This window comes from Abrus precatorius, unplaced genomic scaffold (assembly GCF_003935025.1).
Source record: "Abrus precatorius isolate BTA unplaced genomic scaffold, Abrus_2018 Scaffold3, whole genome shotgun sequence".
Classification (NCBI taxonomy): domain Eukaryota; kingdom Viridiplantae; phylum Streptophyta; class Magnoliopsida; order Fabales; family Fabaceae; genus Abrus; species Abrus precatorius.
Genome location: NW_020874373.1, coordinates 33,901,756 through 33,925,163, shown reverse-complemented (window position 1 = coordinate 33,925,163; position 23,408 = coordinate 33,901,756). Strand labels below are relative to the sequence as shown.

The following is a 23,408-nucleotide window of genomic DNA, read 5'->3' as shown; positions in this document are numbered from 1 at the left end:
CTTCAAAGTGCATGGAGGATCTTATTTTTAAGACTTCTGCAACAAAAATTGTGGACCCACCATTTAAATGGGACCTCTTTTGCATTTTCTTTATGCAAGTGTTGTCAATTAATCAATAATTTGGCTGAATGATTAAACTTTAACACGTGTCACGTAGTTGTGCCTTTATACTAAAGAGTCGATTCTTCCAAAATCTTGAGTGAAGCAATATGAAAGATTCTTTAGACTTCGTAAAAAAAAAAAAAGAATACCCATTAGTAATACTTAGATAAGATCCTCATAAATTAGAACTTGATAACATGTAAGAGGTGGACCACAAAGTAGAGCCTATCACTATGATATCGAGGAATCTGTTGATGCTAAACGTTTGTAAACATTTCGCTTAAGGACCCACTTGTGGTTGTTCAGAATTTGGATTATCAGCTATCAGATAAGGACTACTCCCTCAATTGTTGTGTCATAATTTAAAGTTTGAGTTTGAACAATGCATCGTAATAATATGGGCTGCTATGGCTGTTTCCTACTTGTAATGACTAGTCTTTTGTACACGTTTGACACACCTTTCTTACTACAAAACTGTCGATGTTAGTATTGTAAAAATGTGAAGATGGTGTACAGTGTAAAATCATCCAAACAGCCAAAAGATGCAACAAATCTGTTAGATTTTTTTTCTCAATAATATATTTTTTTAAAATGTGAAATATAATATGTTTAATGACACAAAAACAATCGCAGTAATTTTAAGTCATGTTCACTTTGTTCTTCTTTTATCTTCTGCATATATGTAACTACATAGCAATTCATTCGGGTAAATATTTCATCTAAAAACTTATTACTAGACTTGATATACTTTTACTAAAAATGACACTCGTGTATACTATTATAGAAATATTAAAAAGTTGTTAAGATATACAAGTAGAAAGTTAAGATGTTATATATATTCTAGGAAAGAAATTTTTAAGTCTAATTAAGACATGACAAGTTGTAGAGATTTATGCATACAGAAAATAAAACATTAGCAAAAAAATTTAACATAATCAATCGAATACATTTTTTCAATCATTTGATAACATTTTTGTGAGACTTCCTAACTAGAAAATAACTTATTAAATTAAAAATAAAACCATTTTATTTTGTAAAATTGACATAAAATTTAAATAATAAATAAAAATATTTATAAAATATATTGTTAACAAAATCACTAACCGCAAAATATAATTTAATCATTCTTGCAAGGTAATTTAAAAGAGATCTAAATATTTGTATAATAATAGGAACTTGCATTGCATGTATGTATTTGTACAAGAATAATGTTATGTAGTATTTTTATGAGAGTAGATGATAATTTTTCCAATTCCACAGGCTTGGGAGATTAGGAAGAGGGAGAAGCAAACAAAGATGGAGTCATTGACCAAAGATTTCCTTCCAAGACTTTGAAAATTCCGAAGCAGCCTTGTTCCTTGCTACCCCTCTTCATCCTTTTCTACCATTTCAATATTAATTATTGCAAAACACTAACCAACCAAAAGAAAAAGAAACCGAAGTATCCACTTTCCCTTTTCTTCTTCTTCTTCTTCTTCCATCTGAGTTTCTAAAAAATTAAAACAAATTTTGTGACTGCCACAATTACCACTCAGATCAGTGACATACATACCCATATCAGACACCCCAAAAAGGAAAAGAAAAACTTTCAGGTTTTTCCACTGTCTCTTCTGTATTTTACAATCCTTGCGTGTTTTGTCGGTGACCCAGTTGAAAATTTGAAATTTTTTATTATTTGATGCGTACCCATTTGAAAATTGGATCTCTTTTTGATGAGGTCTTTGAGATTCCTTTTTGCTGGATTTCAATTATTTCTTTTCCTTCTGTTTTTTTTTTTCAGTTTATTTTGTGTGAGAATTTATTCGGCTCTGTTATTCTAAGTTTCTTCATTCATATTCTTATTACCTGAGTTGTAATAAGAACATTTCAAACCTCTTCGAACTTTCCATGATTTATCTAGTTTTTTCATTTCAGATTCTGCATCTTATGAGGGTATGGATGTGTGTCTGAGAGGACTCTAACTCAATATTTTCCTTTGTATCTTATTTTTTGCAGAACTCTTGAGTCATAGACTTTGAATGAAATTCTGTTTTTCATTGATGAGACTCAATTGAAGTGAATCACTGAAAAACATCTCTTTCATAGTCTTTGAGGTACAACTGAAGCTGTTAGATTTGTTTTGATTATAAGAGTTTCTTGGATCTCGGAGTATGGCTGGGAATCAAGATCAGTTCGAGATCAAGTTTCTGTTGATTGATGGTTCTGATATTGGCCCCAGAAGTTTTCCTGCTGCTACTAGTATTGCAACATTGAAAGAAAGTATTCTTGCTCAGTGGCCAAAAGGTTACTTGTGTTACTATTGTCTTTTCCTTTATGCTTCTCTTTCTGGTCTTCTCGTTTAATAGTTAAATTATCAATGTAGTATTGTTCATGTTCGTTGTGATGAACTTTGTGCTGTAAATTAAGAGAGACTGATGGTTTGGTTGGCTGAATTGGAAAACATGGTGACAGAAGGTACATGAAATTGATGTAAATTTTGTTCTTTTGGTTATGAAAGAGCTCTAAGACTTGGAATAGGAAGAGGTAAGTGGGCTAAATTAGACCCAGAGCAGCCTAGTAAGATTCGGTTAGGGTATCAACTAGTCCCTGAAGGAACTTGCTGCCTCTTAAGTTAAGTCTCTTGGACTGGATGTAGTCATTGATTTTAGAAAATAAGCATTGAGGATGACATAGTAATGAATTCCTTTTAGTGTATGGTTATTACTTTTTGAGCAAGTGCAGATGTGGTCATTGCTAAAGTGATGAAGAACTGCTGAAATATTTCATTCTTCTGAAGAGATCAGAAAATAAACTCTGAATGAAAATATTTTTGATTTAATGTAACTTTTAATCTTTGTCAAAGATATGCTGTGCTGTCCTGTGTATTGTTGTGCACTTGAATGTGTCTATGTGACTATTTAGTTTTTTCAGTTCCTTTCAGCTAAGGTAGATTTTCTTTTGAAATTGAGGAGACTTTGTGCTAATAAAATGACATTTTCTCCATACAAAGGCACCTTTAGGAGTTCATAAATTGTGACAATATCTAAGGTGATAAGACCTGGATAACAGCCTTAAACTAAAAATGTGAGAAAGACTTTGTATAGGTCCCTCATTTAGTAGTTTCTTTCTTAAAGTTCAATTTCTTCTCCTTATCTCATACTATCCAGTTTGACTTGTTCAGGATTGATGCCTTTTGGGTATTAGTGGTATAATGACAACGAAATATGTATCTTTCATTATTTTTCTATTTCTTTAAACTGAATCTTCTTAATGTTTAGGTTTTCTTTGTTGCTTGGTAATTTATGGAGAGGATGCTTTTATCTTAGTGTCCATACCATTGCTCATTGTGGATCTCGAATGGTGTGTTTACACGTAATTTATATTCTTTTACTGAGATACAAGCTTACTTGTTTCCAGGATTCACTGCAACTTGCTGGTACACAAGATATAATGAAAATGACATTTTCTAAAATTCAATGGATACATAGTTTTATTTGGCAAAGGTAGCAAGACTAAAAATGATATTTTAAGTAGAGCCTGTCATGCATTAAGATGTTTGTCATATGGTTTAATATATTGTGAGCTTCACACTAATTTTTTTGCCATGTTTTTTTGTGATATATGAGATCTGTAAGTTTCCGTTTTGTTTTGAAGATAAGGAGAATGGCCCAAGGACTGTAAAAGATGTGAAGTTAATTAATGCAGGAAAAATATTGGATAACAACAGAACAGTTGGGGAGGAGTGCCACAGCCCATTATCTGATGCCCCCGGTACAGTTACAACAATGCATCTAGTTGTTCAACATCCTACAATGGACAAAGGTCTAGCATTTTTTTATTTTTTTGAGACACTAGTTTTAATATCTTCAGTCTAGAGAAGCTAGGACTGAAAACTTTTAGGGGACATTTGGATAAGGATTTGTTTGATTTGAGAAAACTTATAGATAGAATTTATAGGGAAATGCTTTATTTTTCAATTATCAGTTATAATAGCACTTCAGGTGCCAAATGCTCTTCAAATAAATCTAAATTTGGAAACTACTTGCGTCTAAATGTAAAATTACTGCTATTTTGTTTGACTGATTTTGATTCCATTCAGTTCTGGTCCTTAATCTGATACAAATTGGTCTTTTCGCCTGATACAGATAAGAAAGCTGCTAGCAAAGCAACGCAGAACAAATGTGTTTGTGTGATTTTATAGCATCCAGATTGAATAGCAGATGTCATCTGTCTTAGGTGGTTAGAGACACTTCATTTTTACATAATCTATGGCTTCCAAAGATTTCCTCATACACAAATTATTTGGTTGCATGTACTACAAGCAAAAAGTACTGAGCTACGTACCCGAAAGAGAAACAAAAGCACTTGACTTGGTGAAGATTGTGAAGCTGGTATAGCTCACGATTCCTCTGCAGTAGTAAATGTCTTGTACAATTTTCATAGGATATATTCTTATGCTGGTCTCAACATCTAGGTGTTGCCTAATCCGCCACTTGGCATAATTGTTGATTGAAATGAAGTCTACTAGTTTGCCATCTTTCCCCTGACATATATTTTTCAAATTTTCTCTTGCCTGTGTCTGATACCACATGCTTCCAAACATATATGTGTTGAATATTTTAATGTGTTTTAATTTGCTTATTATATATATGATACCATTGCAAGTCCTGTATAGCTTGTGGCAATAGTGGTTTTACCACATCTCTCTTGCAAATTGGAGATTATGCTTGAATCTCCTTTGCCTTCCTTCATATTTTAAAATAAATTAAAAAGACCAAAGTGTCGTACAAGTTTCATGCCAGAAGGCGCATTCATTTTTCTTTTGGAAAACTTGAAGGTTTAATTTTACAGCATAACTATGTGCATCTATTCTTGGAGTAATAACTAATTCATGTTATAATCAGCAAAGTATTTCCACTCAAAAGGAGGGTTGGATAGTTACTGATCACAGCCTTGCTTTGCTTTTTGCAAAGATGGGATACATAAGGAAGAACACCTTCCCCCTCCCAAATCCCTACATTGCTAACTGGATCTTAAAAATAATTCCTGAAATTATCGTAGTATATAATTACTGAAAAACTTAGAAGATGAAATAAACCATTAGTCTGATAAATTCATTTATTTATATTTTGATTCCTATGGTTTTTTCCTTTCTTAAAATCATTATTTTTTTTATATTTTTACTCATTTATGTTTTGCTCTTTATTGTTGAGATATTGGTCTTATATTTTTCGCACACTTGAGTTTTTCTACATATAAGTTTCACTTGTTGCGGTATTTGTTTTGTGGAACTGAAATCTAAACAACTAAACTAGAGAGATCCATGTTAAAAAAGTTATCAGGACTAAATTTCAAATCAAATGAAATTATAATTGTTTATTCTATGATGAAATAAACAATACCTAATTAAGTGTTGTATGTATCAGAGTTGGAAGGAAGACAATGAAGTGTCACCCCTTGAAGGGGCAAGAAATTTTTGCTCCAAATTATTTTAACACGATTTTATTTAATAAATATATAGAAAGTCTTAAACAATTTTAACTTCTAAAAATCTGATCCTAATTCCCTAAATAGGTCAAAGCAACAATAGTTGTTTTTTATGCTGCTACTTTTGGAATTTTTGCAGACATAAAAACGAACATGATCAAAGAGTCTGCATGTACAATTAACTTTACATGAAAAGAATTTTACAAGTAAAATTATGCACCCTAATATGATAATGAAGGTTTCAAAATTATTAATTAAAGAAATATTTCAAAGAACTTACATGATTTTTAAAATTATGATATTCTTATCAGTTTTTTAAAATTATTTTAATAGGTATTATGATTAAGCTTATGATATAAGCTCTTCAGTAATAAATTTATTAAAAAATTATCTCACACGGGTCCTTCCACGTTAAACACAAAACGATTGGTACAAGTACCTGAGCCAAGGAAAGGAACAACAAACAGGTCACAAGACAAATCCAAATGTTCTGATGTTTGTCTCTTGCTAGAGCTTTTGCACTGATTTAATGCACATTACATTGAATAATACAATAGGTTACTAGTATCTAAACTTGCTTGCTCATGATTTAATGTAGTGGCCACACTCTAAACACTCCCTTGTTATTCTAACTTAACACAAGTGAATTTAAATTGTGACAGTGTCATGAATGGGTACCATCCGTTTTTTCTTTATTTTTTTAAAATATATGACAGGTATTAATTATTTTCAAAGATTATTTTTGCATTTTCGAAATTTAATTTTCAGAAAGATAACATAAAAAGAAAAGGGCAGATATGGATTGGGCCTTGTGGGCTGCACTGGTTGGCTACCATGTCAGAGAGCAAGACAAGATTGTGGATGACAGTTATGACTATTGGGTGTATGAATTTAGATAACTCAGATATCCAAATTCGCTCAAAGGTTTTAAACTTGTTCAGAAGATGCAACTAATTTGCTCGGAATCACCTATAAATAGCTATGGATCTATGTTCATTTTAGTGATATTAGTTATATTTTCTATGTTAACGTAAATTGAAAGCATATTAGAAAGTGGTTACAAGCATGCTAATAATCAACTTTGCAAACTCTATGCAAGTTATAAACTACATATTTGATTTCAGCTTAAAATGGCTATTTATATACAGTACACTTTTTTGGGGATCATTGTATGCATAGTATATTAATTTAGCAAATAGAATATTAAAAATAGCATGTCAAATATCTATATTCAGTGTCAGCATCGCTACTTTTAACATGAAAATGTTATAGAGCAATGAGTCTCTGTTTTTCCAGTGCCATGTTCCCCCAGGTAAAAGAAATTGTGATTAAATCACATCATTGCCAGATACTAAGAAAATTGTGAACTTTCATACTTCAACAAGACACAAATATTCATATACATTAACTAAGTGTATTTAAAAATACGTTAAAAAAATCTATAAACATAAGTCTAATATATAAACATAAAAAATGCATTAAAAAATCTTTGTATTTGATTACACGTTAAAACTTCACGTAAACATAGATTTGATATAAACATAGATAATCCCTCAGCTCATTTGAGATTGTCACAAAAAAAAAAATGCATCAGCGTGGACTCCTACTTGTTTGGACAATGGTTTCAGCTTTTTAAAAAATCTGAAACATTGATGCTTTTTTCATCCGTTATATGCATTAAAGCTAAGATGCACACTATCATTTCCTTAAGATTGATAGGAAAAAAGAATGTCAGCACAACTTTAATTTTTATACCTTACTTTTTTTTTTCTCTGTCCATCTCAGACTAATTTTTTAATTATCTTAAATAAAGTTGTTTTTACAAGTCACTCGTTCTACACGTTAAATTATATTTTAAAAAAAACTAAGGTGTATAATTTTTTAAAATATAGTATGAAAGATTTAAAGTTGCTATAAATTAAATAATTAAGATAAACAATATCACTTGAGTAAAATATTTATAATTTAATGTGATTAAATTTTTCAGTAATCTTTTTAAATAAGCAAAACTAAAATTCGAGAACTTAATTAATAAAAATGAAGCATATATTACTGAAAAATAACAGTTCATTGATAAAGTTAAAAAATGATATTTTAAGTAAGTTTAAAAATGCAGCTAAGCTAATTAATAAATTGATAAGTCGTCAAATTATATTTTTTTAATGAGGATCAAAACAATTAAGGTAAAAACAATCCAACACATACTAAATTTATGTATGTGTTGTAAATCTTTTACTGAAAAAATTTGCTCAAAGTTGAGGTCACCTCATGACGCCTTTCATTGATATCCAAAAACCAGACCACGTGGAATGAAGGCTTTTGTAATGTTTTAGCGTCGAACAACGTAGACATGCTTCCCGAACTTCCGAGAATGCTCCACACTCACTCTAACTTCTTCCTTTGAATTTCAATTCCACCTTTTTTTCTTTTCGTTTCTTCTCTTTTCTTTTCTCACTGTCCACGCAACACAAAGTTCTCTTCTCTTCATTTCTCTTCTTAATTTTTCCCTCTCATTCGTTCCTTCCTTCACTCTCTTCCTCGGCCATGGCCTCTACGACGTCGTTTTCTCTTTCCCACTTTCTTCCTATATCGTGCAACAGAAACCACGCTCGGTTTTCTCAGCTTTACTACATCTCCCTCTCTTCCTCCGCAAAACCCATTTCCCTGAAGCCCCTTCAATCGCTTCCCTTCTGCAAAAGACACCTTTTTGCAAATGGGTTTCACACAATTCGAAGAAATTCCACACCTTTCTCCGTTCGCTGTGAAGCTTCTAGTGGAAGGGTATCATATTGCAACGCATTTCATTCTGATTTATTCTCTTTTTTTTTTCCTTTCGAAGCTTTCAATTACCATGCTTAAAGTAAATTTAAAAATTATAATTTTAGTAGAAGTTAGTTTAAACTTTTGTAATTATTAAGGTTTCTCTGTCGGAAAACATGGTTGATAGAAGACAAAGTTGAGAGGGAAGAAAATGACATTGGTCGAATGGAGAAGAGTGATCTTCAATGGGCGAAGATTACTAATAAGTAATAACTGATCACTGACTAGTTACTAACCAAACTCAAACAATTTTGAACCACATGTGGTGATTTTCTCAGCTAGTTTGCAATTTGGAAATTTTGTGAATATGGGTTGTGTCATGGTTGTTGGGGGTTGGGGAGTGCATTGGTTGATTTTGAGATTTTGATGCAATGGCAGATTACACAGCAAGAGTTCACGGAGATGGCGTGGCAGGCGATAGTTTCATCGCCGGAGGTGGCCAAAGAGAACAAGCATCAGATTGTGGAGACAGAGCACTTGATGAAGGCTTTGTTGGAGCAGAAGAATGGGCTTGCTCGCAGGATCTTTTCAAAGGTTGGAGTGGATAACACACGACTCCTTGAAGCAACTGATAAGTACATTCAGCGGCAACCTAAGGTGATTTGCAGATTCTAACAAGTTTGACGTGCGCACTTGTGTTTTATTGGCCGCTTGTGTTTGACAAGTACTAGTTCGTGGATGGATGAGATATGTATTTTGTGGTTCTCTATTCTGTACCCCAAAAACCTTGTTTTAACTCATTATTGATTATCAATTGTGATAGGTTCTAGGGGAATCAGCCGGTTCAATGTTGGGGCGTGATTTGGAGGCATTGATTCAGAGAGCTAGGGACTACAAGAAAGAATATGGAGACTCATTTGTTTCAGTCGAGCACTTGGTTCTTTCTTTTTCCCAAGATCAACGATTTGGGAAGCAATTCTTTAGAGATTTTCAAATATCTCAGCAGGCTCTAAAATCTGCAATAGAGTCCATCAGGGGACGTCAGGCAGTTATTGACCAAGGTCACTACATTTTCCATTTGTCTTCTTTTTATAACTTTTAACATATGATATGCATTTGTGTGTGGTCTTCTTTTTATCTTTGTCTTATATCTTTGTTTTGGAGGAAGGCTACTTAGTTTTTAATCTGGTCCTATTGAAGACTTGAGCATGGTTTGGGAGTATTGAGCACCAGTGGATTCCTGTTGTCCTTTATTTTTTTTTCCATGAGCTTATTGAAACTATATGCTGCGAGTGATTGTCAATTTTGTATTGCTGAAGGCTCATTTTAAATTTCTATATAGACCCTGAAGGGAAGTATGAAGCCTTGGAAAAATATGGAAAAGATTTGACAGCAATGGCTAAAGCTGGAAAACTTGACCCGGTCATAGGAAGAGATGATGAAATTCGCAGGTGCATCCAAATTCTCTCTAGGAGAACAAAGAACAATCCCGTGCTAATTGGTGAGCCTGGTGTTGGAAAGACTGCAATTTCTGAAGGGTAAACGCTTAGTTCTTCCTCCTTGTTGTTGCCTATGATTGGATTACATTAACATTTGTTGAACACTTTTGCTGTTAAAATCTTTTAGAATTAAATGTAATAGCTCACTAATACCAGTATTGGTGGGCCTTAATTCCAATGTCTAACCTGTTTCATGAATACTAGCAATGGCACCCATGACACAGATTCAAAAATAATAAAAATCAAATTTTTTTATACGCATGATTATATATGCCTTTTGAAATTATAAAATAAATTTTATTGAAATATACAATATGTGTAAAATTAGTCTTTAAAAGATAAGTCTTTTAAAGAGGTAGTGAGTCTTAGAGGTTGGCCTAAGTGATTAATTTCTTTGTCCCTTTAGTGGTATAAAATATAATGGCAGAAACAATATGATTAATTTTATGCTCAGTGCTTAGTGTGAACATTAATTCCCTTTAAATTTGTGTTTTGCCAGTGTTTCAGGTTTTTCAGATAGCTTTATTGGAAAACAATCAGATTATCTAATTTTATTCTTGCTTGCTTCTTATTTCAATGCTTGTGTTAGTATTTGCTTCTATGTCATATTGAACTGATTCTTCCTTTGAAACAGACTTGCTCAGAGAATAGTGCAAGGAGATGTTCCTCAAGCTTTGATGAACCGCAGGGTATGTGCTATAACCAAATGCTTGGGGTATTCTTTATATTAGATGAAAATGAAGGGAACTGATTTTTAAGTTTCTACACCATATTCAATTTCACTATAATAATCTCTATTATATCCTCTTGCCATTCTAGTTTTACTTGCACTGTAATGAAAAATGTAATATTTCTCTTATTCTATCCTCATTTGAAAGTTTGTACATTGTCCTGGAATTGTAAAATTGATCTTTTTGCATTGGTCATTATTCAGCTTATATCTCTTGATATGGGTGCACTTATTGCTGGAGCAAAGTACCGGGGAGAATTTGAAGATAGGCTGAAAGCTGTACTTAAAGAAGTAACAGAATCTGATGGTCAGACTATCCTATTCATTGACGAGATTCATACAGTTGTTGGGGCAGGTAATAGGCTTCAAACCCTACCATTTTCAGACAGCTACGTGATGCAAATTGGTTTATATACTAAAACTCTATGGATTGATGGGGATTATGCTCATAGATCATACATTTTTATTCAAATAATTTTCCTGAAATATGACTTTTGTTTAATGCCAAATGGAGATTTGAAATTTAACTTGTGAATGTTGGATTTGATTGCAAATTACAATCTATCATATGCTAGGTGCTACAAATGGTGCTATGGATGCTGGTAATCTCTTAAAGCCTATGCTTGGTCGGGGTGAGCTGCGATGTATTGGTGCAACAACACTAGACGAGTATCGGAAATATATTGAGAAAGACCCAGCACTAGAGCGTCGTTTCCAGCAAGTTTATGTTGACCAGCCTACTGTTGAAGATACAATTTCAATACTAAGGGGACTGCGGGAAAGGTATGAACTACATCATGGAGTCCGAATTTCTGACAGTGCACTTGTGGAAGCTGCAATTCTCTCAGATCGATATATCAGTGGGAGATTTTTGCCTGACAAAGGTAATAAAACCTTTTTCTTTTAACTCTGAATATTTTGAACAAAGATTAAGTTTCTGAAGCATTGATATTATTAAAGTTATTAATATGACAGCTTACAAATTTTATGTGAAAGAAATTTGAATTCTGGATTAGAACTCTTTCTGATTTGAGCATGCTTTTGAGAATATGTGAATTCAGTTGAGGGTTTGTGGAAAATTAGTTTATATATGTTTGTTCGAAAAAGAATCCCTATGCAATTGTTCTTGAAATCTTTAAAATTCCAATTCTTTGAGAATAGTTTGCTGCCATTAAGGGATAAACCATTTAAAGTTTGAAATAGTTTTGTAAAACTTCAAATCTATAGCTCTTGGCTGCTGTTGGGAAGAAGATACATAATAGTACTGGTTTCTGAAGGACTGATTTTGAAATTTGAATGATCACAATATAGTTGTGTCATTTTCTTTTTGTTACACTAGGGTTTAATTTGTTAAAATTACTTATTGGACTGGCATCAGCATCAACAATGCTCATAAAGCACTAATTGCTAACTTCTTCCAACTTGCAGCTATTGATCTAGTTGATGAGGCAGCTGCCAAACTGAAAATGGAAATCACGTCTAAACCTACTGCACTTGATGAGATAAATCGGTCAGTATTGAAACTAGAGATGGAGAGACTTTCTCTCATGAATGATACAGATAAGGCTTCAAAAGATAGGCTGAATCGTCTTGAGGCAGAGCTTTCTCTCTTAAAAGAGAAACAGGCTGAGCTGACTGAACAGTGGGAGCATGAAAAGTCTGTAATGACTCGTATTCAATCAATCAAAGAAGAGGTGTGTTATTATATACCTTTTTTTTTTCCAAGGTTGTCCTTTTCATTTTAAATAAACAATTGTTTAAGAGATGGGTAGGATTAATCTAACATTCTGCGGTATTGTCAGCATGTGGAACTAGAGCAAGTCATTGGTTGAGTTGGTAATTATATTTGAAATTAGAAATTTAATTATGCAAAACATGATTATATTTTAATATATGATAAACAACTGATGCTAATGATTTCTGTATTTGTGCATCAGATAGACAGGGTGAATCTTGAGATTCAACAAGCTGAGCGGGAGTATGATCTTAATCGTGCTGCTGAATTAAAGTATGGCAGTCTAAACTCCTTGCAACGACAACTTGAAAGTGCAGAGAAAGAGTTAGATGAATACATGAACTCTGGGAAGTCCATGCTGAGAGAGGAAGTTACAGGAAATGATATCGCTGAAATTGTAAGCAAGTGGACTGGTATCCCTGTTTCAAAACTGCAACAATCAGAGAGGGAGAAGTTGTTGTATTTAGAGGAAGTACTCCATAAGCGAGTTGTAGGTCAAGACCCTGCTGTTAAGGCAGTTGCTGAGGCAATCCAACGTTCAAGAGCTGGTCTTTCAGATCCTCATCGGCCAATTGCTAGCTTCATGTTTATGGGACCTACAGGTGTAGGGAAGACTGAGCTGGCTAAGGCACTTGCAGCTTACTTGTTCAACACGGAAGAAGCACTTGTACGGATTGATATGAGTGAGTACATGGAAAAGCATGCAGTGTCAAGATTGATTGGTGCTCCACCTGGATATGTTGGATATGAAGAGGGAGGGCAACTTACTGAGACGGTTCGCCGTAGACCTTATGCTGTTATTTTGTTTGATGAGATTGAGAAGGCACACTCAGATGTCTTCAATGTATTCCTTCAAATTTTGGACGATGGAAGAGTAACTGACTCACAGGGTCGCACTGTGAGTTTTACCAATACTGTTATCATTATGACCTCAAATGTTGGATCACAGTACATTCTCAACTCAGATGATGATACTGTGCCTAAAGAGTTGACTTATGAAACCATAAAGCAGCGCGTAATGGATGCTGCAAGATCCATCTTTCGCCCCGAGTTCATGAACAGAGTGGACGAATATATTGTTTTCCAGCCTCTGGACCGGGAGCAAATTAGCAGCATTGTCAGGTTACAGGTAATTTCACTTCTTAATGCATCATTGTCCCGAATCTCGCCATCCAAAACTTGACTAATTTCAATATCCAACTCTATGCATATTGACTGAGTTCTCTTAAGGATGGTTGAGTCTCTGAATTTGGCTTGCATAGATTAACTTGCACTTGGGTAGGGGGGTTCTTCTTTGATTGACTGTTAAAACATAGTGTGAAGCTTGAGCTTAGAACAAAAGCTGCTATATTGTTATCAAAATAAGAAATTGTGTAAGCTTGTTTAGGTAGTGTTTAGCCCAGTTTTTTTTTTTGGGCTTCTCTTCTGCTTAAAAGGAGATATTGGGCTAAACATAATTTTAAGAAAGGGAGCTTTAAAAAAAATATTTGTTTTAATGAAGAAAACTTTAAAGTAAAAACCTTTGTCATTGTGGTTTATTACAGTTGGAGCGTGTGCAGAAGAGAATTGCAGATCGCAAGATGAAAATCCAAGTGACGGAAGCTGCTATCCAATTTCTTGGAAATTTGGGATATGACCCGAATTATGGTGCTAGACCAGTCAAGCGAGTGATTCAGCAGAATGTAGAGAATGAACTTGCCAAGGGTATTCTGAGAGGAGAATTTAAGGAAGAGGACACGATTTTAATAGACACAGAACTCACAGGTTTTGCCAACGGTCAACTTCCCCAGCAAAAACTTGTTTTTAGGAAGCTTGCAGCTGATTCAGAACCTACCACTCAAGACACATTGGAACCCTTTCCACAGGCTCCTTGAATGCCGTCTACTGCTGCTGCTTTTTCCTCACAGTAGTAGGTTTCCCACAAATGAGTATACACGGTTTCCTTTTAGCAATTGAACAATGATCCCGGTGCAATTTGCATCTCATATATAATTTATATTATCAATGAGCATACCACAAGCAAAATATCACATTTGTGGAACAAAGCTGTATAAATATTTTACCTTTGTCTCTGTTGAGGGAGTAGCATCCTGCAGAACTAGCTAAACTTACCCCCCATCATAATGTTAATAGTGATGTAAATGAGTAAAGTTGAGCTTATTTCAGTTGCGTCGAGTTAGATTTATTCCAGCTTCATTAAGAAAAGTTAGGTTTTGTGAACCATGACTATATGCTCGAAGGACAAAATAAAAAAAGTCAAATAACAAACTAAAGATCATAAGTATGAAGTATCTCATTCCAAGTTGGAGAAATAAGCATTAAATCCCCCATTCTTATACAAATTCTGACCAGCCATAAACGAGATAATACCTTTGTCTAATTTAAAATTACTGTTTATTCTTCGTCGCTGGAGTGGGTTTGGGACTGGAAGGCGTATGTGTACAAACCTAAAAAAGGAAACCGATGAAGCATAATAAAATTCATGCGATTCAATGTCTCTGGATGATAATGAGAACATACAAATGAATCCTAATGATACTGTACAATATGTATTAGTGCACACGCATGTTTGTCACCAGGAAAAGACACCACACATCAATATACATGGTATATCACATTGTTCACAGCAACCTTCGGTATGATGATTCATACGAAAAATTGGGTTAGTAATATCTCTGTTCTTGGAAATGTTGGCTTGGGTGAGCCAGAAGCATCGAGATCAAGGGTAAATTAATGGTGTATTTCAGGTGCAGTTCAGCTGAAATTGACCGTTAGTGTGTTCAACCAACTTGTGAGGACTTTCCGCCATCCTGCCCAAGGATTACAGGGCGAGTCATATTGTTAGGACCTCAATAAGGTAGTTAATGCTTGTGCCTTCAGGATTGTCAACCCTTACTACTATTAGTTCTAAATGTTTTCTACTTTTAATATAAACTTTCATTCCAGTGATGCACGATTTGAATACATGTAGCATTTTATCTTGAAACATTGGTCGGTTAAAGTTCACAAAAAAATAAATATCAGATTGGCTAATGAAGTAATTAGAGTGCTAAATTTTTTTTACAAGAATGTTTTTACATGCAATATTTTACTTGGATTTTGTTAATGGCGTTGTAGTCGTTTCTACATTTTTACATGTTTTTTACGAGCAGATCAATATATCAGAATCAACCATAAGCAGTATATAACAATAGTAATAGTACTCTATCACATTCTTTTCCACTCCAGTAATTGTATGTATAATGTTAAATTTGTTATTCAAAATCCTTTTTGAATATTAGCATTATCAAATTATATTATATGCTTTACAAAATCCCATTCTATGAAATTATTGATTTTTATTTTTTTTCTAATTGTAAAGAATAAAGATTAACCACAACTAAAACATCCAATTAAATTCCGCCTAGTGGCATTCTAAATGGATCCAGTTCTAAATGAAAACCACTAGCCACAATTACTAGATTAAACATTTCCAGTTAGAAAAATGTTAACCTCAGTCAGCAGAATTTAAGCACTAAAAAATAACAGGGTTTTATTGAAAAAAAAAAGTATCACACTTTTATAATTTTAATGTAATAAATGTGTTTTTTCCCATTAAATTTTACTACTTTTGGAAACTTTCACGGCTGAGTTTAATAAATCGCTTCCAATTTTAATCTCATTTATATAGAAATGTAAATAGACAACATAAACAAAAGTAAGTTGTGCTTTTCAGGATACACATACCTGAAAAGCATTTAGGTATTATTCCAACTCAGATGCCTCTTCTGAATCAGACAATGGTAACAAGGTACATATCCCAAGCATATGGCCATTGAGACACACATAATACTCAATACAATCTTCATATGAACCCAACCTGCAACTAGCACTTTGAGGGATCATTTTGGCTTGCAGCATGCTCCACAACTTTGCCTTACAATAAGGGCAGACTTCTGTTGGATGGAGCTTGGCACCTTTATTAATAAGCATCTTCCTGACCTTTGAGGTTGCAAATGATTTAAAAACCCCACGGAAGAATCCTACATCTCCTTCTTCACCTTGGTCAAGATGCTCACAAGGATCAGACACATACAAAACATCAGTTCTGCATTGTGGCAAAAGAAAGCTCTTTCCTGATGTTCTAGAAAATCGAGTCTGATAAACAAAGTGACCAGGGATCTGAATGCTATTGAACAAGCCACCTTTTGTGCACCCTGAACAGTATATAAGCAGCTTCCCCAAGGCCCTCCAGTTCCCATCAACAATGTGGCTTCCATTAGATTGCAGATCATGCAACATCTTCGGTGCTCTTGTTTTGCAAAACTCTTTCCATAGAACACGTTTGGCGAGATCATCAAACCATTTGCACACACACGACAGAGTCGCAATTAGCTTGGGATTCCAATTCAAATTATGAAATACTAAGAATATCACATCTTCACTTAAATGCCCTTTAGTACATTGACAGCTAGATGAGTGTACACACCGGTACTGCTTAGTGAGAATCATGTTCTTCACCTAGCAAAACTAAAAATTTATCAGTTTATAACTTATGTTGTATTTATAAAGTTGACAAAACCTAACACCGAATTTCAAAATTAAATACTTCATGGTAAAAAGGAGAAATCAAGACAACAGATGAAACCAATGCTGAACTATGCAACTAACAATTTTATAATAATAAATCTGAAGCAAATAACTTATAATCAAGAATCCTCCTAAACAGCTTGCTTTCTACAGTACTCCAAGTTAGTTCAAGAAAAGAATAGAAATATCCTCTTCTCCTTCGAATGCACTTGTACAGGGTGGATTTCCAGCGTGCTGTTTACTTCAATTACTTCCAAGTCTTACAATCCATAAAATACCTTTTGGGTCGGGGGGGATATTCAGAACTATAGGCAACAGAGAAATACGTTTTCAAATCTTCCAGCAATAACACAATCACCAACCACATAACATGACAAAATTTTACTACATTTTCTCAATCCAATTCAATCAGCCCCCAAAATTTCAGATTGCAGTCACACATCCATAACAAAAATGCAGTGAGTTAAACCGAATTCCTCGTTAGAGATAAATCTAAACCCACCCTAAAACCAGAATTCACACACAAAACGAGAAAATTCGAAAGAAAAAAAAAACTCGACTCAGATGAAGAAATTAACCAAAACCCAAGGAATGAAAATTGCGAATAGAATGGATCTCAGTAACTTCAGATCCTTTGAAAATTTAAGAGAGAGAGAGAAAGAGAGAGAGATTTGGGTCACCTTAGCTTATTTAACCCGCTTTCGGCGTAGCCTCCAAACCCTAGAAAAACCCACTTCTGCATGCAATTGGGGAAACACAGATAAGAAAAACTTCAAAAGGAAAACAAAAGAAAATGGTACAGTAATTTCACCTCTGAGGAGGGGCAATTTGGTAAAGAGATGCATAGAACACACTGAAAGACAAAGTAGCAGAATGCGCAGAGAGAGAGAGAGAGAGAGAGAGAGAGAGAGAGAGAGAGAGGGGGGGGGTTGCAATTGCAGATGCAAGGGTTTGGGTTCATATGAAATGATATATATATTGAAGGACAATCATTGAATCATAGCTTTGGTACAATCCAAATGTCAAGGCCCAATAATATAGAGACAGCTGTCAAATGACGTCATGTTCAATGAGCTGGCACTGGAGAAAGGAAGTTTCGTGGGCCCACATTTCATGACGTGGCATGGAGACAACGGAAGGTCATTTTCGTAATATGTCGTGTGCGAGAAGCACGCCCGTTGTTTTGAACAATAAAGATAAGCAGAAAGATTTCACTGTCGGGAGAGAGCACAAAGTTTCCCGCAAATGATTTTATCGACCCATTCTGCCACGTGTCAGGTCATCATTTTCCCACTTTCTTTTTTTTTTTACAATAATTCTTACTCAGCATTTTTGTTTTTCTTTGTGCCCATGGCTGACATGCCAAGACTTTTTAATTAGAATTTTATTTCTAATATAATTTTATAAAGGTGGCTCAATAAATGTAGGGGTCGGCAGTCAGATTTATTAAAAAAAATTTACTGAATAATTATTTTTATAAACTTTTTAGATTTAAAGTTCTAATTAAACTTTTTTGATAATTTTTCAACAAACATTTTTTTAATAAAATATAAATCTTAATTAAGAATAAGATATATTTTTCTAGTTTTTTCTAATATTTTAACTTACAATTAATTCACGTGTTTAATAATAGATATTTCTTTCTAATACTTGTTGGAATTAATATTATTTTTAAAGTAAAATATGCATTTGAAACAAAAAAAAACTGAATCTTTTTATATGGATGAATAATTTATTGAAACTAATGAAACAAAAAAATAAATTTTGTAATAAATAAGTCTAGTATTAATATAATAAATTTATTTATTTTTTATTTTTAATCATTTGACCAATGCACCTAGTGTGTGTATGGCTTAAATCAAATGTTTGGTATTAACTTCAAATATGTTTTGCTAAAATTTAAAATTTGTCTTAAACTCAATATATTTTGATTCCCAATCCTCAGAACTCAGTACAGCAGACAGATATACAAGTTAAACAACCTATATTGACAGAATTATTTGTCCCTAAACACATAAACATCAGTCACTTTCGTGTGATACTTAGGTACAAGTTTCAAGAACAGAATGCAGAATGATCTACACCCGTGCTTCTACAGACAAGGCAAATTTATGTATACTTTCTGCAGAGTCATTAGCTTGTTGACTAACATTCACTGCCACAGGCTTGGATTTATTTTCATATCATTTTTTCACAAAGTGAAAGAAAATGTAGAAAAGGTCTACCCAGATCAATGGATAATGTTTGCAGAAATTTTTTTCTCTTGGAGAGAGATTACTGTTTCAAAGGCACTGACCAATGCTTTGACCTTCCCCTTCTCAATTTCAATCAGTTTACTTGCTGTTTCCTTTATTACATTATTATACAAACCATGTTCATCTTTCTTGGCCTGCACATCTTGATGTCTCAAAACAAGCTTCTCTGGACCAGTTATGGCACCAATATTGTCAGCATCATTATTGGCATCACTAGCATTGTCTCCCAACACACTTCCTCTAAGGAATTTAAGCCTTCTTGGACTATTTTTCTCAATTTGAGTATCAGCCATATTTGCTCTTAACTTTTGGCAGTCCTTGTCTTCAGAACAAACAATCTTATCCTCTTGAGGCTTTCCATTTTCTTCAATATCCAAAGTCTCGACATTTTCCATGTATTCAATTTCAGGATTTCCAGCAGAAGAATCCTCCTCAAATTCACTTGTTGCATATTCAGATTCTTCTTGGTCTTCCTGGGCTTCTTGGGATGACGATTGAGTACTTGAGGAGGACAAAAACTTGCGTGATGACACCAAATTAGAGGACATTTCACTCTCCTGGCTTTCATTTTGATCAGATTGCAAAGTTTGGTTTGCAGTTTCCATCTTGATGATATACAAAGTCTTTTCCTGAGCCTCATTGTTGTGTTCCTCAGGTTCAACTTCTGTAGGCTTGGGTTGATTCTTATTATGAGACTCAATTTTCGGGCCCTTGTGCTTTCTTGCATTAGTATTTGCAATTCCTTTGCAAGAAGGTTTGGATGACAACAAAGCCGTTAAAGGTAAAGCTACCTTGGAGGAGGATTCCCTCTTTTTCATCTTAATCTCACTATTCTTTTGGCCACCAAAGCCCTCGGAGGAATTCATAGAATATATTGTCTCCATTGTAACAGAATCTGGATTCAGAGAAGTCACAGGCTTTTCAGACAACTCCATTTCTTTATCTTCAAAAGAAGACACCTTAAACACCATCATGGACGCAGATTTTGATGAAGTTTTGACCATCTGGAAAGTTGAGTTTGGATGAGTTTTCATCATTTCAGAAGATGATCTCAATGGAGAAGAAGATATTGGTGAAGTTTGCACCCTCTTGGAAGTTGGTTGTGATGGAATTTCCACCCCAAAACTTGATGAAATTCCTTGCCCCCATGTTTTGGAACTTGAAGAAACATGGGATTTTGGAACAAATGATGGTTTGACCCTGAGCAATGATGCTATGTTTTTGTTTACCTGAACTCCATTCCCAATTTGTTTTTGGCTGCCAGATGATTTTGTTGCAAGTTCCTGCTTACTTGGGTCAGAGGTATAAAAAATCTGGAACTCAGAATCAAATGATTTTCTGTGTTCTCTGGCTAACACCTTTGTTGGATCAGAATCAACTGATGCTTTGACCTTGGCAACTGATGTCATTATTCCATCAATGCTCCCTTCTGATCTTCGGCGAAATGGTTTTCTTGCAGCCCTTTTAGTCATTGAGAGTATCTCCTTTGCTTCCTGCACATGTTTTCTCCCATATTTACAAAAATCATGACAGGAGCCAGTAGATGCTCTAAGGTAATGAGGAACAACTTTTTTCTCATTATTTCCAGAACTTGATATTCCAACTGAGTGCCTTCTTAATTCTACTCCACTTGACATTGTTACTTCTTTGATCATTGGCAAATCAACAATTTTCTTGGTAAATCAGATGGGAGATGAGATCTGCAGAACAAGATTCTGGACAACAATCCTGAAATGAAAACCAAGCTAATTTTAAACAAAAGCAAAGAAAAATACAAGATGGTAGTAATGACTGATTAAAACAGAAAATGCAATATAATGGCTAAAAATTTTAGTACAAGTACATAATTTAGAGCAAACAATAAATATCTACAATTTTAATGCAATGAAAATTCATCAACTACAGTTCAAATTAAATACAAGAGTATGTCACACACCAAGGATAGCATAATTCACACAATCTTTTGAAGTTACAAAAACAGAATATTTTAGGCCTTCTCTAAATTAGGCAAAAAATTTTCAGTGTTCGGAAAAATAAATGATCTTATGGTTTGAAACTCAAATAAGGTATCTTTAACTGAAAATGAACAAAATTTTTTGCTGCACAAAATGTTAAGAAACAAATTATTAGAAGTTAATGGGGCATCAGCCATATAACAATATATAACATTAAAATTCCTTGTTTTACATACGGTTCTTGTCGATTCTATCTAGATTAAACATTATGTCATTTTACAAATAAGATTACACGAGACAAAAAAGCAACAAGAACCAGCCATCAAGGCACAAATACAGAAAGGAAACGAAATCACCAAAAACAGCAAGAAAAAAAAAAACTAAGGACCTGTTTGGTTCGAGGAATCTGTTCTATTTTCATTTCATGTTTTCACAAATACATTCATTTTGTTTCTTGTTTTTATTGATTTGTAAAGGAAAACAGTTAAAATAGACCATGCCTTGAGAGTTGAGACATTCAACTTTCACAAATATACACCAAATATATGTGTCTCAACTATGCATCTCTAAGCTTTACCCTAATGAAAAAGGGCTCGTATAATCAAGGAAACATATTCATACATGAGATATAATAAAGTGCAGAAAAATATTCAAATTAAACCATCAAGCAGATTATTACATATTACATACAAGCAAGCACATTATTCATAATCAAATTAAACCAAACATAAGATATAATCAAGTGCAGAAAAATACTCATACAAATTAGGCATGCAGTATCCATTTCATGCCAACATAACACCAAAAAAAAATAATCATATTCGTATTCTGAGAAAAGCATCACCTTATACTGACTCTTCTGCACAAGCTCAAATCACAAAAGTACAGAACCCACAGCAACCGCAATGATCAAGCAAACTTCTCAGAAAACACACCAAAATGAAACCAGTTGAACCAAGACAAAGCAACAGAGAGAGAAATCAGAGCATGCTCCGAAAACCCTTCTCAGTATTTGATGAAAATCACATTTTTCAGCAAACCCACTTGTTTTGTAAGAAAATGAGCCAAACCCAGATGATAAAATTTTGGTAGTAACGTACCTTGGTTATATAGCAGAGTTTGGGAAGAAAAAAAGGGTGCTTTAACTGAAAACGAGGAAAAAGGAACAGAATGTAACAAAGTGAACACTGAGCCACTCCTTTTAAAGGATTTGAGAACGAACGTACTGCAAGAAAGCAACAGTTTTTGGTTTTCTTTGTTCTCGTTAAGCTCGTTACTTCACACGCAGCGTTTGTTTTTGTTATATTATAGAATCTAAAAAGGAGAGAGAAAGATGGTAACTTATTATTATCAATTTTACCTTTTATTAACATTATGAGTGTATATATATATATTTTGGAGTTTTTTGGGGTCTCATTTCAAATATTAATTTTGTAATCGGAGTATTTAATGCACCAGGAGTTAAGGAATGTTTTTATTCAAATTTGCTTGCAATAAAATGACAGGTTAATGTTCTGTTCAAATTGTGAAGATATTTTCCTAACATCTGTTGATATCAAATTGATTAATTTCTTTTCATATATGTTTGAATTTCAAATTTCGAATTGTCGATGCAAAAGTTAAATTTTTAATTGCTTGTGCAATTTAAAAATAAATAAATTTGGAATTGACTGTTAGATTTTCAAATTTTCCAAAAATAAGATAAAAAAAAGGTTAGAACCAGACCCGAGTACACTCCTCATTCATTTTTGTCATTTAATATTTTATGTAATTTTAAGAGCTTTGTCGTATCTTCTTACAATTTTTTTATTATTTTATAAAGTATATATTAAATAAATATATATATAATTATTATCGTCAAAATATAAAAATCATTCAACATTTTATTTATTTAATAATTAAAAATTATAAATATAAAAAAAAATATTTTGAAATTTCAAATGGACGTTACGCTGCGTTAACACTTAACGTAAAGTTTTCAAAATGGGTAAAATGGTAAGTGGACATTAATACTGAATCCATTACGGATTCTTTCGATTTCAAATGCATTCCCAAAAATTCAATGCTTTTCATTTCCCAACGACTGAGTGTATTAAAGTCAATGTGTTGTGGCAGTATGAGTTTAAGGATCATAAAAATAAATCTTAAAAAGTTAATTGTAAAAAAATTATTAATAATTAACATGAGTTATTTTAGTTTATCACGTCATTTTGAATTTAATTTTAATAAACACAAATGTGTTAAATATTTTTTTTATATTATAAATTTAAATCTTCACTTTTAAACAAGGTATTATTTTTCTGCTAAATTACATATTTTTTCTAAATAAATATAAAT

The 23,408-nt window shown here is 33.4% G+C and overlaps 4 protein-coding genes across 8 annotated transcripts; 2 read left to right on the top strand and 2 right to left on the bottom strand.

Moving 5' to 3' along the window:
* The first annotated feature begins 1,299 nt into the window (after positions 1 to 1,299).
* Positions 1,300 to 5,131, top strand: LOC113863110 (membrane-anchored ubiquitin-fold protein 2-like). 2 transcript variants are annotated; one of them, XM_027496538.1, is made up of 4 exons: positions 1,300 to 1,694; positions 2,098 to 2,385; positions 3,736 to 3,903; positions 4,227 to 5,130. In XM_027496538.1, the coding sequence occupies exons 2-4, from the start codon at positions 2,253 to 2,255 to the stop codon at positions 4,280 to 4,282; spliced, it is 357 nt and encodes a 118-aa protein (XP_027352339.1). In that variant the 5' UTR covers positions 1,300 to 1,694; positions 2,098 to 2,252; the 3' UTR covers positions 4,283 to 5,130. The 2 variants fall into 2 exon arrangements, with proteins under 2 accessions (XP_027352339.1, XP_027352341.1); XM_027496540.1 differs by having other exon boundaries at positions 1,371 to 1,694; positions 3,736 to 3,852; positions 4,227 to 5,131.
* Positions 5,132 to 7,784: 2,653 nt separating this feature from the next.
* Positions 7,785 to 14,457, top strand: LOC113863107 (chaperone protein ClpB3, chloroplastic). Its single transcript, XM_027496533.1, has 10 exons — positions 7,785 to 8,349; positions 8,767 to 8,985; positions 9,152 to 9,389; positions 9,671 to 9,866; positions 10,462 to 10,516; positions 10,762 to 10,912; positions 11,133 to 11,441; positions 11,986 to 12,251; positions 12,495 to 13,421; positions 13,837 to 14,457. The coding sequence occupies exons 1-10, from the start codon at positions 8,113 to 8,115 to the stop codon at positions 14,164 to 14,166; spliced, it is 2,928 nt and encodes a 975-aa protein (XP_027352334.1). The 5' UTR covers positions 7,785 to 8,112; the 3' UTR covers positions 14,167 to 14,457.
* LOC113863108 (EID1-like F-box protein 2) lies at positions 14,333 to 17,806 on the bottom strand. 4 transcript variants are annotated; one of them, XM_027496534.1, is made up of 4 exons: positions 17,673 to 17,797; positions 17,542 to 17,597; positions 16,019 to 16,801; positions 14,333 to 15,102 (listed from the first exon to the last, which is right to left on the bottom strand). In XM_027496534.1, exon 3 carries the CDS (start codon positions 16,781 to 16,783, stop codon positions 16,037 to 16,039), a length of 747 nt encoding a protein of 248 aa, XP_027352335.1. In that variant the 5' UTR covers positions 16,784 to 16,801; positions 17,542 to 17,597; positions 17,673 to 17,797; the 3' UTR covers positions 14,333 to 15,102; positions 16,019 to 16,036. The 4 variants fall into 4 exon arrangements, with proteins under 4 accessions (XP_027352335.1, XP_027352336.1, XP_027352337.1 ...); XM_027496535.1 differs by having other exon boundaries at positions 16,019 to 16,792; XM_027496537.1 differs by lacking the exon at positions 14,333 to 15,102 and having other exon boundaries at positions 15,936 to 16,792; positions 17,673 to 17,806.
* Positions 17,807 to 19,091: 1,285 nt separating this feature from the next.
* LOC113862542 lies at positions 19,092 to 22,345 on the bottom strand. The gene is made up of 2 exons (XM_027495623.1): positions 21,916 to 22,345; positions 19,092 to 20,844 (listed from the first exon to the last, which is right to left on the bottom strand). The coding sequence occupies exon 2, from the start codon at positions 20,769 to 20,771 to the stop codon at positions 19,092 to 19,094; it is 1,680 nt and encodes a 559-aa protein (XP_027351424.1). The 5' UTR covers positions 20,772 to 20,844; positions 21,916 to 22,345.
* Between the last annotated feature and the right edge of the window lie 1,063 nt (positions 22,346 to 23,408).

Bases quoted from the DNA above. Each gene is read 5' to 3' on its own strand.
- LOC113863110 (XM_027496538.1), top strand. From the start codon at position 2,253: ATGGCTGGGAATCAAGATCAGTTCGAGATCAAGTTTCTGTTGATTGAT. The intron at 2,386-3,735 runs GTTACTTGTGTT...TTTGTTTTGAAG, and splicing joins TCTTGCTCAGTGGCCAAAAG to ATAAGGAGAATGGCCCAAGG. The intron at 3,904-4,226 runs GTCTAGCATTTT...CGCCTGATACAG, and splicing joins ACATCCTACAATGGACAAAG to ATAAGAAAGCTGCTAGCAAA.
- LOC113863107 (XM_027496533.1), top strand. From the start codon at position 8,113: ATGGCCTCTACGACGTCGTTTTCTCTTTCCCACTTTCTTCCTATATCG. The intron at 11,442-11,985 runs GTAATAAAACCT...TCCAACTTGCAG, and splicing joins GAGATTTTTGCCTGACAAAG to CTATTGATCTAGTTGATGAG. The intron at 12,252-12,494 runs GTGTGTTATTAT...TTTGTGCATCAG, and splicing joins TTCAATCAATCAAAGAAGAG to ATAGACAGGGTGAATCTTGA.
- LOC113862542 (XM_027495623.1), bottom strand. From the start codon at position 20,771: ATGATCAAAGAAGTAACAATGTCAAGTGGAGTAGAATTAAGAAGGCAC.
- LOC113863108 (XM_027496537.1), bottom strand. From the start codon at position 16,783: ATGATTCTCACTAAGCAGTACCGGTGTGTACACTCATCTAGCTGTCAA.